Source organism: Panthera onca, chromosome A2, assembly GCF_046562875.1.
Source record: "Panthera onca isolate mPanOnc1 chromosome A2, mPanOnc1 haplotype 2, whole genome shotgun sequence".
NCBI lineage: Eukaryota > Metazoa > Chordata > Mammalia > Carnivora > Felidae > Panthera > Panthera onca.
In genome coordinates this window covers 72,000,906-72,015,558 of record NC_138340.1, presented here as the reverse complement: position 1 = coordinate 72,015,558, position 14,653 = coordinate 72,000,906, and the positions used below count along the sequence as shown (strand labels likewise).

At 45.3% G+C, this 14,653-nt stretch overlaps 1 protein-coding gene across 4 annotated transcripts in view; it reads right to left on the bottom strand.

Annotated features, from left to right (window-relative positions):
* GLI3 (GLI family zinc finger 3) overlaps nt 1-14,653 on the bottom strand; it is a 283,446-nt gene that overhangs the window by 181,881 nt on the left and 86,912 nt on the right. For 3 of the 4 annotated variants that reach the window (XM_060632184.3, XM_060632185.3, XM_060632186.3), the window contains one exon: nt 10,094-10,336. In XM_060632184.3, coding sequence (XP_060488167.3) covers nt 10,094-10,336 — 243 coding nt within the window. Of the gene's footprint in view, nt 1-10,093; nt 10,337-14,158; nt 14,264-14,653 lie in introns of those variants that run through there. The other variant, XM_060632188.3, reaches the window with a different exon arrangement.

Genomic DNA, 14,653 nt, shown 5'->3' with positions numbered 1-14,653 from the left:
CAAACCCACAAATTCCACTCTTGAAGTGGAATGTTCTCCCCTTCGATCTTCCCATGGCTGGCTTCTTTTCGTCATTTGGGTCTCAACTGCAAAGACCCCTCTGAGCTGACACATTACTACGCCCTGAGCCTCTCCCCACAACACCACCCGATTATTGGGCTCAGAGCACCAGCTGTGCTGGCTCAATGACGTCTCTACCCAGGTGGTTAGTGCAAGTCCTCTGGCTGCGGTGTGGGCTCCACAAGAACAAGAACCTGACTGATCTTGGCAAATGCTCAACCCTTCAGGACCTAGACAGTGTCTGGTTCATAGCAGACTCTCAAAAAATGCACAGGATTTTTGAAATGAGAATAAACGTCAAGCATCATGTACCCAAGTAAGACTTGAAGCCCGTCCACCGGGCTTTCAGGTGCCTCCAGCTGCTCATCGACTCTCTCTCTATATCGTCAATTTACAGCAAAGTGATACACAAACTACATTCAAAGCATCATTAACGATAAAAGATAGTACATGAAAAGGCATCCAGCAGCCAGAGATACATTAAATATAAAAGTAAATTGCATGTTTGATCAAAAGGGTCAACCCATGTGGTCAGATTTGTGGAGCCAGGCTGAGATCTCAGAAGCCAAGCGGAAGATCCATCATATTCCAGATGGGCGGGGAGCAGGGCAGCAGTGACATCTGATGACACACCTTACTTACAGGGAGAAACAGGGATGGGGGAGGACACGTGAATTCTTGCTGACTTTGAAAACAGGCTTATCCCATGAAACCAAGCTGAAAAAAAAGCAAGCTGCTTCCTAGCCTCCGTCATGCACACTTGTCTGATCGTCTCTAAATTAGGACACAGGCAACTCCTTTTATTCCCCTCACGAGTCATAAGCACAATCAGGATGCAGATATGGGCCCCCCTCCAGGGAACGAGTAAACACCCAGCTTCCTGGAGCAGGCTTCCTCTGACCTGCACAATGTCTGCTGATTAGCCCCACAGCCCCCGCGGAGGACACGCATCTCCTCCTCAGGGGTCCCACCACCTTCTCCTGAGATCGTCTCCGTCCAGGCTGGATTGCTGGCTTTTGCCACCACTGGAGATCTTTGTTCCCATTTCCCCCCAACAGCATTAGCTACTGGATTTTCCAGCTGAATTTCACTTTAGTTCAGGACCCTGCCCCCAACCGCACCATAGGTCCCTTGCACTTTCTCCAGTTTGACTGATGTTAGATTTCAGTTTTCCAAGAAAATAAAACTCAAGGTTTTGGGTTTTTTTTTTTTTTAATCATGAACATTATATATTTTGAAGTTACAATGAGTCTTGATACAAGATACTCTTAATTCATTAGAAATTAAGCTGCATTTTATTGTCAATGTTTGGGATTTGTACTTAGGAGATCAAGAAAGATACCATGGGGCGGGGGGGGGGGGGGGGGGGGGTTGTTGGTGGCATTCCCTGGGTGGCTGACTCGGTCGAGCGACAGGCTCTCGATTTCAGCTCAGGTCATGATCTCACAGTTCATGAGATCGAGCCCCACATCGGGCTCTGCGCTGACAGACTGGAGCCTGCTTGGGATTCTCTCTCCCCCTCCCCTTCTCTGTTCGTCCCCTGCTTGCACACATGCTCACTCGCTCTCTCTCAAAATAAATAAATAAACTTAAAAATAGAAAGAAAGCTATTGTGGCTATCTGGGTTACCCAACACAGAAGAGCTCAGAGTCTGAGAAAAAGTATTTTGTTGTCTTCAGAGGAAGACAGGCCACATCACCCAGGGGGGCAGCACGTGCTTGATGGCCAATGAAAGAAAGGGCCGCAGCCAGAAGTCGGGAGGGTGGTTGTCAGACAGGAATCCTGAGCCTGCAAATCCCAGCGAGGAGCTGAATTAAACTCTCAGAGACAAAGAAACTCTGGGTTAGCAATGGGAAACACAGTTATCCAAAGATCTGCTGGAATACCCAAGAGCCATGAAACACAACATGTCCTGGGGTGAGATCACCCCGGGGATCATGCAGAGGTGTTCCCCCCAGGAGCCCGTCTGCTACCACTCCCTTCCCTGAGCTCCGCCCTCCAGCCACCCTCCCCCTAGGTCCTCACAGGGGTCAGGATTTCCTTTGCAAAGGATCTTCTCTACCTTTTTGCCACAGGGATTAGTTCAGATGTCCCTTCCTCCAGGAAGCCCTCCTCAAGTCTGGGTCACGTATGTTGTTACCCGCTCCCAGAGGACCCTGCATCTGCCTTTCTGACACATTCTTTGTGTTGGTTTTTTTGTATGAGCTTATCTACTCATCTCCATGTCCCACCAGCCTGAAGGTCCATGGGAGCAGCAACTTTGTTCATCCTTTCTAACGCCACTAGTCCTTTGTTCATCCCTTAGGACGCCACTAGTAAGCACACGCTGAAATAACAAATGACTAACAGATGAACAAAAGATACCAACAGCTGAATGAATCAAAAATGTTCCCCTGGACCCCCAAAAAGGAAGGGAAGACATTAGGAAGAGAAGAACAATTAATTTTAGGAGAGACCCGACGTAAAGACCAAAATGTAAAAGCTAAACAATTTGAGGAAGTTGGATGCTTTTCAAAGAGGACTGTAAGAATCCAAACTCTAGCAGAACAGAGGAAGGACGGAGCAATAAACTGCCAGATCAGTTACCCTACATTAAATCAAAGTGTAAAAGGCACAAAGAGAGAAAACTCCAGCCCTTTCACTAAGAAGTATGAAGATACCGCACAAATTTATAGGTACAAGATCAAGAAAGCTGAAGCAGGACAGGAGATACAACTTCCAAGAGACATCAAAGGTAACATTCTTTAATTATACAAGAAAAAGGAGGAGGGACCAAGGGTAATGTTGCCTCCATTAGAAAATGGGACAGAAAGCTGTTCACAGATGGCTGAGAAATGGTAAGAGTTCCTGTGTTTCTCAGGCTGTACTCGAAGAAAGGCTGGGGGGAGGGATGGACGGAAAGAACTATAAAGCACCTAAAAAAAAGTGCTGCCTGCATTGGGTGGGTGCCAAATTAGGGAAGGAAAATAATTACATGGAATATTTAAACGACTGAGTTTATAATCCCAAACCGATTCGTAGACAGAGGCTCCTGTTAACATGGATTACACGCATATTTGGACACTAACAAGTTGGAAAGATGTTACTGAAATCATGAACTGCCTAGAGATTATTGAAAGGAAAACAAATCGGTAAAATCTGGAAGAGGGGACACAAATACCACGATCGCCTTACCGACAGAGAAAAATTCCTACACCTGTTCGATTTCGGACGGGCATCAAACACTCGGGACAGGCGGATCTCCCGTGCTGACCTCACGGTTCTGAAGAGAGGATCCTCATCCAAGTCTGTAAGCAAACGGCCAACTTCTTCCAAAGGACCACAATCCAACTCCTGTGAGAGTCCTAGCAGGCTTACATCTGCCGTATGTACATGGAGACAAATATTTTTGCTGGTTTTGAAATTTACACATTCTCTGAGTGTGCATAAATGCCCACTTTCAGAAAGGACTGGGTGACTATGCTTGGATCAGAGGTGACACAGAGGAACTAAAAATAAAATAGAGGCCGAAGCATCAGTCTCTTCAAGTTGCCGAATGGCCACTTCAGAGTGGCAAGCTTGGGACAAACTTCACCTGGGCTGTGACTCCGAGTAACAGAAAGGCTCACCCTTCTCTGTCCTGCGGAGGCACCGAGGAGTCCTCTCAGCCCTGCCCCAGGAATTCTGATGGCTGTAAGAACGAGGGACCATCCCTGGACGACCCACCCCATCATTCTAAAGACCAACATACACGGACAACACAGAACACAGCCGTGAGGTGCTGAGGTGAGAATTATAGGTCTACTTGGTGTCAGGGAAGGGAAATATCTCTGTGAAATGGAACTTAAAAAAGCCTTTCAAAGGAAGTGGTCTCTAGATAGGCCCTGAAGAACAAGTAGAACTTGAAGACAGGAGGAAAGCACAGAGTGACACCAAGAGGAACAAGGGTGTGAGCGGGGTGGCCGAGGCGGTGGCCAGGGAGCCTGACCTGGAGGCCTCTGGTGGCCGCCATGGAAGAGGGGTCTGTGCCAGGGTGCGATCGAAGACCAACTGATTTTCCCTAGAACAGGGTCTCCCTTAGCCTTTTGTGTCTGTCCTTCTGAATGGCCTTCAAGCTTCTCCCTGGTCCCCTCCAATAAATGCACCCCAAAATTCAACGAATAAAGCCAAATGTATTTTTCTAAACGCTACATGCTTTTCTCACTGCTGGTTCCCAGTTTTGCGGGCTACCTCCCAAGACTGATATGTAGAATCACAGTCATATCAGCTACAAGAGTAGTCAAGATTCACTGGCAAGCATCAATCTGGAACCCTAGAAATCATCCCTAGACTTCCACCACTTAAGGCAGAGCTACCCTGCAACAGCTCTTTAAAAATCTATGGAAGTGGCTCACAGTTTCCAATCCTTAAACGTTACCTCTGGACTACTGAAAGAAAACCTGGAAAGTTACACTGAATTTCTAATAGAAAGCCAAGAATAATCACAGAGCTATTCTTTTTTCAATTTTTTTTTTTTTTAATGCTTGTTTATTTTTGAGACAGAGAGAGCACAATCAGGGGTGGGACAGAGAAAGAGGGAGACACGGAATCCCAAGCAGGCTCCAGGCTCTGAGCTGTCAGCATAGAGCCCAACGTGGGGCTCAAACCCACGAACTGCGAGATCATGACCTGAGCTGAAGTCGGTCACTTGACTGACTGAGCTACCCAGGCGTGCCCCAATCATGGAGCTATTCTTAAGCTCACAAATACGAGTTCTGCAAAGTTTCATAGATTGTCTGCACCTCCCCACTCTAGATCCCCCTACAGCTCAAGACTATCAGTGGAGGAAGCAACGTACCTAGCAAAGCCCCCAAAGTATCACGTGACATCAGTCCTTCTGACTAAACAGTGTAATTTCCAACTAAAAAAAAAAAAAAGAGAAAAGAAAAGAAAAGGAAAGAGAAGAAAAACCAAGACACTAAAACATTCCTGATTGGTTCATCAACTAGATGCGAATGGAACCATGTGCTTGGGCAACTGTCACTGCCTGTGCTGTCTGGTTGACCCCAAACTGTTCATTTGTGCCCCGTAGGCATTTTTGTCTCTCACAGTCTCCAGATGACACTCCAACAGTAAGAGAAATGTGAGCAGGTGCGCCTATTAAATATGTAAAATACTCATCTTCTCTTCCACTCACTTAGAAGATGTATTTCTAAGGGGGGTAGAAAGTCACCTAATATAAAGACAGACAGGTAGAAAAACATTACATTTTTTTTTTTTTTTTTTAGCACACAAGAATGCAAGTGGGCTCGGCCCATCAGCTTTCTGCGGAAAATAAATAAATGCAAGCAATTAAAAATTCAGTTTCTTTTCTTTAAGCAAATTCCTCAGGTTTTGCTAATTAGCAACTAATAGTTCTGTCACCCGAGCTGGGAAACATAAGGAGGAATACCAGTGGTGTGTTTTCAATCAAAGCATTTGCATGCAGGAATGAATCAGATTTTCCGTGAGGGACTATTACTGCTTGGGAGCAGTTGGGGGCAGAAGAAAAGCATCTTCACAACCACAAAACTGTAAAAGGGACCTGAAATTTTAGAAAAGGGGACCTCCTTCTCCTGCTTGTAACAGAACCAGCAGGGGCCCTGCAAGGCATGCCTGGTGAATCTGAGAAGCTCCCCACCAAGACTCCAGCAGGGACAGTCGGAACACACGAGCCTTCGCAGGAAGACAGAAGACAACGCAACCCATGTTTTCTGTCCCAGGGACGAGAGGAAAAGTTAAGCATCTGCCGGGGTACAGGGATGCCTGAACTATGACGTCACCTGCCTTCACAAGTTCCTAAGAGAATGAAGTGCGTGGTGGTTAAGTGCAAGCCTGGGTGATGGTAGTTTGAAATAACCTGGCTACGGATGGAGCAGGGGCAAAATCAAAGTGTAGGAAGGGGACAGGGGTCCTAATCCTGACTCCGGTACAAGCAGGTCAGGGCTTTGAAGCCTGGCCCCTCCCACACTCTCCGGGACGAAAAAGCGCTAGTGATCTCGCAGCAACCCGCCTGGCAGCGTCACCCCACGCCTGAGCTTGAACGTCTACTTTCTCGCCTTGATATACAAGCCCTCCGCCACTACCCTTCAGGGGAGAATACCCTCCGGGGCCCCCTGTGAGGATTTTATTCCAAACATATGTTGCGAACGTTTGAAGTGCCCGCTCTCTCTGGTATTCCTTTTTTTTTTTTTTTTTTTTTTTTTAAGTCAAACCCACAAAACCTAAAATACTCTGAATCCAGCCAAACTGCAGTTTGCGAAGATGCAACATTCCATGCCCAAGGATAATAAAGTCTTGTGCAATAAAGATTTTACAGATGTCCTTCTGAGGGTAAAGAAACGATTTTCCCTTTTCCGGTCTTACGGGAAGCCTGCCCACACGTTAGAAATACAAAGTTAGTATATATAGAAGCACAAATTAGCCATCTTGGAAAGTCCACATTTTCCAACCACAGAGAAACGAAGGAATTCCTGTGAGTGTTCCCATGCACAGCGACACGGAATTGAGGATTCTTTTCTCCCCAACAACCTGGTGAAGCCAGCACATGACTCAAAAGAAAAGGGAATGAACGGCCTTTAAAAAGAGGTTTCTGAACCTTGAGCCACTGCAGGGCTGCAGTACGGACAGGTAAAGAAATGGGACTGAATTTCCAGGTCTCATTTTAAAAAGACGATGCTTTGCTCACACCCTAAAAAGTCTTGAAGATGTGACTTCAGCATCACATTGGTCATTCATTAGCTTTACCTGGATAATTAAATCCAGATCAGGGGGATGGATTTTATTATAAAGTACTAAAAAAATACTCATTATACTGCGAGAAGATTAAATGACCCAACAGGGTTCGAGACAAACTACAGTTACATCCTATCTAACTCCTTGAGGCCTAGTTGAGGACATCTTTAAAAGACTTCGTTTGGGGTGCCTGGGTGGCTCAGTCGGTTAAGCGGCCGACTTCGGCTCAGGTCATGATCTCACAGTCCGTGAGTTCGAGCCCCGCATAGGGCTCTGTGCTGACAGCTCAGAGCCTGGAGCCTGTTTCAGATTCTGTGTCTCCCTCTCTCTGACCCTCCCCTGTTCATGCTCTGTCTCTCCCCATCTCAAAAATAAATAAAACGTTAAAAAAATTTGGTTTAAATAAATAAAAATAGAAGACTTCATTTGAATAATTCTGCACCTGTCATGTTTTCCAGATAAGTCTGTATTTGCTACATAAAACACTTTCTGCCAAGAATTTAACAGGTGAAAACTTCTCAAAATCATCTAAATGTTTCCGTACTTCCTTCACTTACAAAAGAGCAAAAGATTAGAGAGAATTCACTAAGGTTCAGGGAGAGAGGTTATGTTCAGAAGGCCACCGTGCACAGTGCCGACACCAACCTTTTTCCCAAGGTTTATGGCCCACTTGATCTCTGATCTGTGGAAGATCTGTGGATCTCAGGGAGGCAGAGAAACACACGCGACTGCAGCACTAACAAAAACACCTTGGTTTGGAGAGTTGAACTAATCACATACAGGTGCTGATGGTGGCGGTGATGGTGGCAGTGATGATGATGATGATGGAAAGGAACAGGGGGAAGTGGAACAAGAAAATGACATAAACTTTAATGAAGTGGACGCCCGGGGGGGAAGTGCCATAATCATGTGAAGCACTCATCATGAGCCAGAGATTTTATCAAATACTATATTTGCATGGTGTCCCTTAATTGTCAGGAAAACGCCATGGAGCAGCAGTCACATTATAACGCCAAGTAAATAGTTAGCAAATGATTTTTCGAGGGGTCAACACGCTTGGCCAAGTTACACAGCCACAAAATGGCAAAGCTGGACCTTGAGCCGAAATCCCCTAAATGGTAATCTGATCTGGGTAATCCCTGGGATTCCCCCAACCATGTTATATATGTCATGATATCATTTATTTAGGGCCAGTTTAGAGAGTACATTGGGATGGTGGGTCAAAATGGCATTTGCCAGTTGGTTAGAGGCAACGTATATAGTTTGTCAGCCACCATGCAATTTTAACAGTGACTTGAACAAAACAGTGTGGAAAGCTGAAGACATCAAGCTGTTGGTCTATGTCCTCTAAACAGAATAGTCCCAAGCCCCACTAAGAGCTCTCCAGTGCCCTGTGCTAGTTAATATCCCACTGGTGGCCCAAGAGGCGGGTCACAAACACGGTGCCACAGATCCCAGGTGTGCAGAGAGCCTATCCCTCAATGGAGGGAGAGGATCCAATGGGCAAACCGTTAGAACCAACGAACCAAGAACAAGCTGCAAGTTAAATGGCACGGAGAGAAAGTTAACGGTCATCTGCCTACTTCCATCAACCGGAAGAGAAGTATTCGTCAGCTGTCCTGCCCAATTAAATACCTCACTAATTAGTGGGCATCTGGAATAGAAAACAAAACATAAATAAGAGACGGGAAAAGTTTGTGTTCACACATAAGAATGAAAACAATGCAGGGAACTTGTGGCTAATAAGCTAGGCTGGAGTCTTTCTAAAAAGTAAATACACTCAGGGAGTAAAAATTTAGGATACGGATTCCCTCCCATTTTCTGCACGAACAGAGATCCAACAGAGACCCGTTAAAATACAATGTAGAAAACAAGACTGTGCCCAGAGAAAAATCCTGCCAACACTGTTTCAAACTCTCCTAAAAGAAAGTAGAAAGACAATGAAATAAACTTTAATGAAGGAAGAAAAAGAGGCACGCCCCACTCCTCCTCACTTCTAGACTGGTAAAAACAACTGCAGCAATGAGCACTTTTTGATCAGAGAAGTTGTTATTTTTGACCAATAAGCACTTTTTGATCGGAGAAGTCGTAGCCTTGTCCAAAAGCTTACAAGAATCCATAAGACCCTTTCCTCTATGCTTCTGACCACTTAAAAAATAATTCGCTCTGCACTTACAAAAATAATGTACCTTCCGTCTTTACTAACAATGTAATCTGGTCGGTGGGGAAAGGGGTGGGGGGGAGCAGTTGCTGAGACATAAGGTTGCTCCGGGCTCTTTGATCTGCACCCTGATGAGGGAACATTCCCCTCTGCTGCAAGCCAGCTAACGAAGGGATGAAATTAGCTTTTATCCTGGGCACTTTCTTGAGCAAAAAGGGAAAAAAAAAAAAAAAAAAAAGGCACTAATCAGCTGTCCTCACTAATCAGTCATCTGGCTAATGACCTTTTGCCTTAAAACACTAAAATTTCTGAATGATGTGGAAAAAGGGAAACACAAACCAGTGCCCCTCACTGGAGCTCAATGGATCATCTGGAATTGGAGCCGGGAAGGTTAAATGGCAAGTCTGTATCCTGGCAAGGTGATAAATCTGTAATCAAGAGCTGTAAGCTTTGGCACCTCAATGTGAACTTCATTACTCCACAACCAAATTATATTGTTTTTAACTAGAAACAGGCCACAAATAAAGTCACCCCTTATACATCATTCTTTGGAGAAAACCATCATACACTTGTGTTCTGAGTGCTAGTGATTTACTTAAACTTTATTAGTGCTGGAAAAGGAGCTTCGCACATTTCTGGTATGCTGGCTGGAGAGGAAAGCAAAACAGGTAGCAAAAAATCTTCCGCATTAAGGAATTTAGCAACGATCTGTTAAAAGAGGTCTGTTCATCCTCAACAATTACGCAAAAAATCATTAAAAATGGGAATAGCTGTTGTTAAAGACTCCTGCCAATGCAGCGCACTTTAATAACTACCCCCATCAACCAATTTTCCTCCTGCAGTGTCTACTTGGGTGGAAGAAATCTGGTTCTCGTTCCCAGCAAAGGTCCATGTGGATTAGCCACAGATGGACACCTTCCTGAAGGCTTGATGTTGCTTAGAGATGTAAGAAAATGGCTCTCTCTAAAAGGAGGAATGGACAGGATGTAGGAGAGGGGGAGAAAAGTGGGGAAAACAAAGTCAATTAAACATTTATATCAATTAATACCAGCACAATAATTCATGAAGCACGCGTGCACGCGCACATGCCTGGCCTTCCGCAGCTCCCGGAATGGGGGCCGCAGGACAGGAACCACTTACGGTAGTGGGGCTCCATGTAACCATTCCTGGGGTCCATGGCAAACACAGTCCCGCGGTACGGCACAGAGGGCTCAGCCAGGTGCGGCAGGGACCCATGGATCTCCTTCTTGATCAGTGAGGCCCTCTCGTCACTAGATGTCGAAGGCTCCTCGCTGATCTTGCCGAGCCCCTGGACACTCTGTGGCTGCATGGTGACTGCGTTTCTTCTCTCTCTGTGATAGGTCTGCCCAGGACTTTCATCTTCTAAGGAAAGGAGGAAAACGAAAGCTCCGTGAGCCACTGGAAGGAGTGATTCAAAAACAGTAATCAATTAGGTCTCCCTCTCTCTCCCTCCTCCCCCAAAGAAGCCTATTTCTCATTCTTGGCAACTTTGAAAGCTACACCATGATGGGATAGTCTCCAGGCAAAACTGCTTATGAATGAAGGTCCAAAATACAAATCCAAGGACGGGGGGTGGGGGGCAGGAAATGAGCCTATTAAGTTGAGATGTAGGGGGTCGGCAAATTATCATCGCCAGCTTACAACCGAAATCTGCCAGGGAGGCTTTTCATCAGGGACTTGCCAATATCCCTGCAGGTCCCAAGTGGAGCTGGAAGCTCTGCCAGCCTGAGGCTGTGATGTCCAACTTCCCCCTGACTGTCTGAGGAAGCTGGGCCGCTCAGGTATCGGGGCTGCTCAGACACCCGCTGAGGCTCTGGGTGATCTAGGGATCAAAGGGCCCACAGTGATCCAGAAGTTTTCCCGTTTTTTGTCTTTTTAGGTCTGTAACCCACTGGTTTACTGGAGCTTGAAATGGGACAAAAGACCCACTAGTTACAAAGGGATAAAGGTGCCAACCGTGGAAACCTACAGTGCCCTTTGCAAGTTACTTCGCTGCAACCCACAGAACATTGCTGAGAACCAAGAAGAAAATGGAGCAAGACTGTAATTCCCAGGGCAAGACGGCTCTGTGGGTGAGGCAGGCGTCAGTTGTGCGGATACGGGCACATGTTCTGCGGGGGTCCGGACGCCGCTTCAGACATTAAGAAACAGCTTTCTGAAATTCCACACACATTCAATATTCCCGCCTCCAGTATTTCCATTCCCTTTGATCCATAGGACCTTCCCATCGACCCCATTATGGCTCTCTGGGAATGGGACTGGAGGACCTTTTCTAAAAGAGCAGATCAAAGAACCCACGCCTGAAACTAAACCAAATGAGTGATCTGAACCCACAACAAATGGGCCAATTCATCTGTTAGAATCATACACACATTCTAAACTACAAGCTCCCAAACAAGTTCTGCAGTTCATCAGCAGACTGTGTTCTGGAAGGTCCGTGCTGACAGAAGCAAAGCCGTTTGCGCACGGCTTACACATCTAATTTGAAAACGATTTTCCATTCTTGATCTTAAATACACATATATGTATGTGAGCAATAATGCTGTTGTGCATTTCAGATGGACAGATTTTGAACACGGTTTATCCCAACATATAAACTTCTCTTCAAAGTATTGCATAAAGCAGTTCTATCTGGCCGAGAGCCCCTAAACAACAGAAAAAGTATGCTTTAGCAGATTCATGGCTGTTTGTACAAATTCAGAAGCAAGTACAGCTATAAACACGGTCAAGCATGAATATATAGACTATAGTCACGACTACTGTTCTGTGTTGACTAATGGCTTGAACTACCCAAAGCAACTTGAATCCTTCTGCCTCTGTCTGGGATTTGAAGAAATAAGCAATTATTGTTTCAGCCTAGCAAATGACTTGCAGAACAGAACAGACAATGAGGTATGCTTTGGTCTTTACAGTGAATTTGCTGACTGCTGCAGGGAAACTGTGAAACATTACTTTAGCATTGTTTTGTGCAGATCTTCTCCCCCAAATCTTGTGATTATGGAATAGATTATGAGTTTAATCTATCAAGTAACTACTAAACAGAAGGAAAAAATCAGTGTAATCCCACACTTTCCCACATCGATCTTTACAAAAGCAATTCAAAGCCCATGCTTTTGTTCATTTAAAAACAAACTACAAAAAAAAAAAACCAAAAAACCAACTCACAAAACCCTCCATTTTTATTTTCCCTTCTGACTAATCCTTGTAGGTGCCACTCCAACCTCATACTTCATTAGCAGTGAAGTCACAGGCTATAGAATCAGGGTTTGCAAGAGGGTGTCAAAAACATTAAACCTCTTAGTCAGTTTTATAAAAATTCCTATAACCTGCAAATGGTCAACGTCATATTTTCCACTAATTTGCGCCTGTATTAAATCTTTATTTCAAATTTCAACCTGAAGTGAACTCGTGGCACTGAGGTGCAAGTTCTGTAGGATGGACCTTCATTTGGAAAACCCGAAAGCCCTCCCCCAAGAGCCGTCTTGACGCATAATTAGCATTCTCTGGTTAATGAATAACCAAGCTCCTCCGCTAATCTGTTCCAGGTTGAAAACAGGATTCCCTTGACTTAATCTTCCTAGAAGAAATTAACTTCTCTTCTCTTCTCTTAGAACGGCATCCCTGTAATAGAGTGAGTTTCTTAGAAGCCATGCCTTCATGATGAGCCGCTGAATTCCAACTTCACAAACAGTTGAATAATTGGGCCTGGTCTGAGCAGAGCCCTCCCATGCCCCACCCCCAGTCTCCTGGGAGAAGGAAGCAATTGCGGGGCGGGGAGGAGTGGAAATGGGGTGTCTTTTCAGCTAAGTGATTTTTTTCACAAGTACTAAACTTTTATTATTTTCTTAATGAGAGTGATACTAACGTGTGACTACGCAAGTTATAACAAGGAATAAACAAAGTTCAAATAGTTATACAGGAAACCTTAACTCATTGCTTTAGTAAACTGCAGGCAAGAATGTTCTGAGTGTGCAAACTTTCATCACACTCACTTTTACGACAGGCGATGCCAACACACTGTTTACCCACCCCCTCCCTCCTCGCCAAGAAATTCCAGTAGGCAACTATTTCCTGAAGTTTACCTCGTGTACTAAGCTGCTTCTCGCTTCTAACGTGCACTCAGATCAAACCCTGACAGTACACACGCTCCAGAATACAAACAGCTCTGAGGCTAGAGAGCACGCTCTCTGCAGTGAAAAGGAAACTTTCCAAGCCATATTCCTGCCTGCTCTTATAAATTTAGCAACCACTTCAGTAAGCCAAAAGAAGAAACTGTCTAATCTTGTTCAGTTGTGCCGAGTTGTTCAATAAAGTTTGAGAGTCAGTGCAGACAGGCTACGCCAGGCCAAATTATTGACAGAAACATACTGTTCACCATGGCAACAAGCAGAAGTCGGCTGCAAAAATGTAAGCCAACAGCCCACTGCTCCAGGAGCATCTGCCAATGGACTTTAACGGCCAAACACAGGCAGGGGGCTGTTCCTGCTTCTCTATGTCAAACAGCTGCTAACTCGGGGGTCACACGGAAACATGCAATTCACTAAAAAGTGTCAGAAAAAAACTATTTTAAATACTGTCATCAGAATCCCTCTTTGGACCTCCTTCCTTCTGTACATCCACGCTCGAGTGCAAGTTAACAAACTCCTGCCCCCCGATGGAGAGCTGCCCAAGCATCGCATTTTACAAACTGTCCCAGATTTTTCCAAACTCACCCAAAGGCAACCGACATCATCGAGTCTTAGTGCCATGATCGCTGGAAACTCAAAAGTTGCCTCCTTGCAAACACCGCTCAGATCACTGACAATGAAGCCTTAACGAAACCGTGTGGTGAGAAGCTGGACTCGAACACGCGCTCCTGTGCACTTACTCGCAAACACCTGCACGATTTCTCCTCGCAACCCAGGAAGCAACGGCTTTTTGGCCTGGACCTTGGATAAAAGTTTCAGACGATTCTTCCGGTATAAAAATAAAACCCTGCGCTGCATCACCAACCAGAAACATCTCCTGCAACCCTGGCAAAATTAGCTGATGAAGAGAGCTCACGGTGCACGTGGTTGCCTTTTTTTTTTTTCAAATTAACATCGATTTTTAAACTGTTCCCTTAAATCCCGTTTTAACACCATTACTCCTCTCTTCCCCCAAGACAGAGAAGACACAGAGTATAAGACAACGGGCAATACTTACAACTCGGACCCCAGGCTCTGGCTAGCTACTTTCTGCAAACTTCTCTTGGTGGGCTTTCTCTAGTGTGCAGACCCTCTAGGAACATTCTCGGTGTCTCCCTGCCTCCCTCACCCTCTCCCAGGCAGTGCCGCTCCCATTAGAGGAATTAAAAGTGGTTGGAGCCATGCTAAATTTAACAAGCTCATTAGTATTCTTTCTGAGTGCTTCCGAGTGAACTCTCTCTATTCAAGCCGCTCTCTCCAGCAGAAGGGTCAGGCGGCTAATCATTAAATCAAACTAATGTCACCCTATCACAATCAGCCCGAGAGAAGGAGGGTTTATTATTTCAGTTTATGCTAAATAAACGGTTTTACAAATGGTCCCCAAGCAAGGTCAACAGCAGCTTCAATTACAAGACAAACTTAACAAGAGTTGCTATAAACCAAGTACTCTGTATTGACTTAAGAACAGGCTCAACTCCACATATTGCCACTGGCGGGGTTGTACCGGAATGCA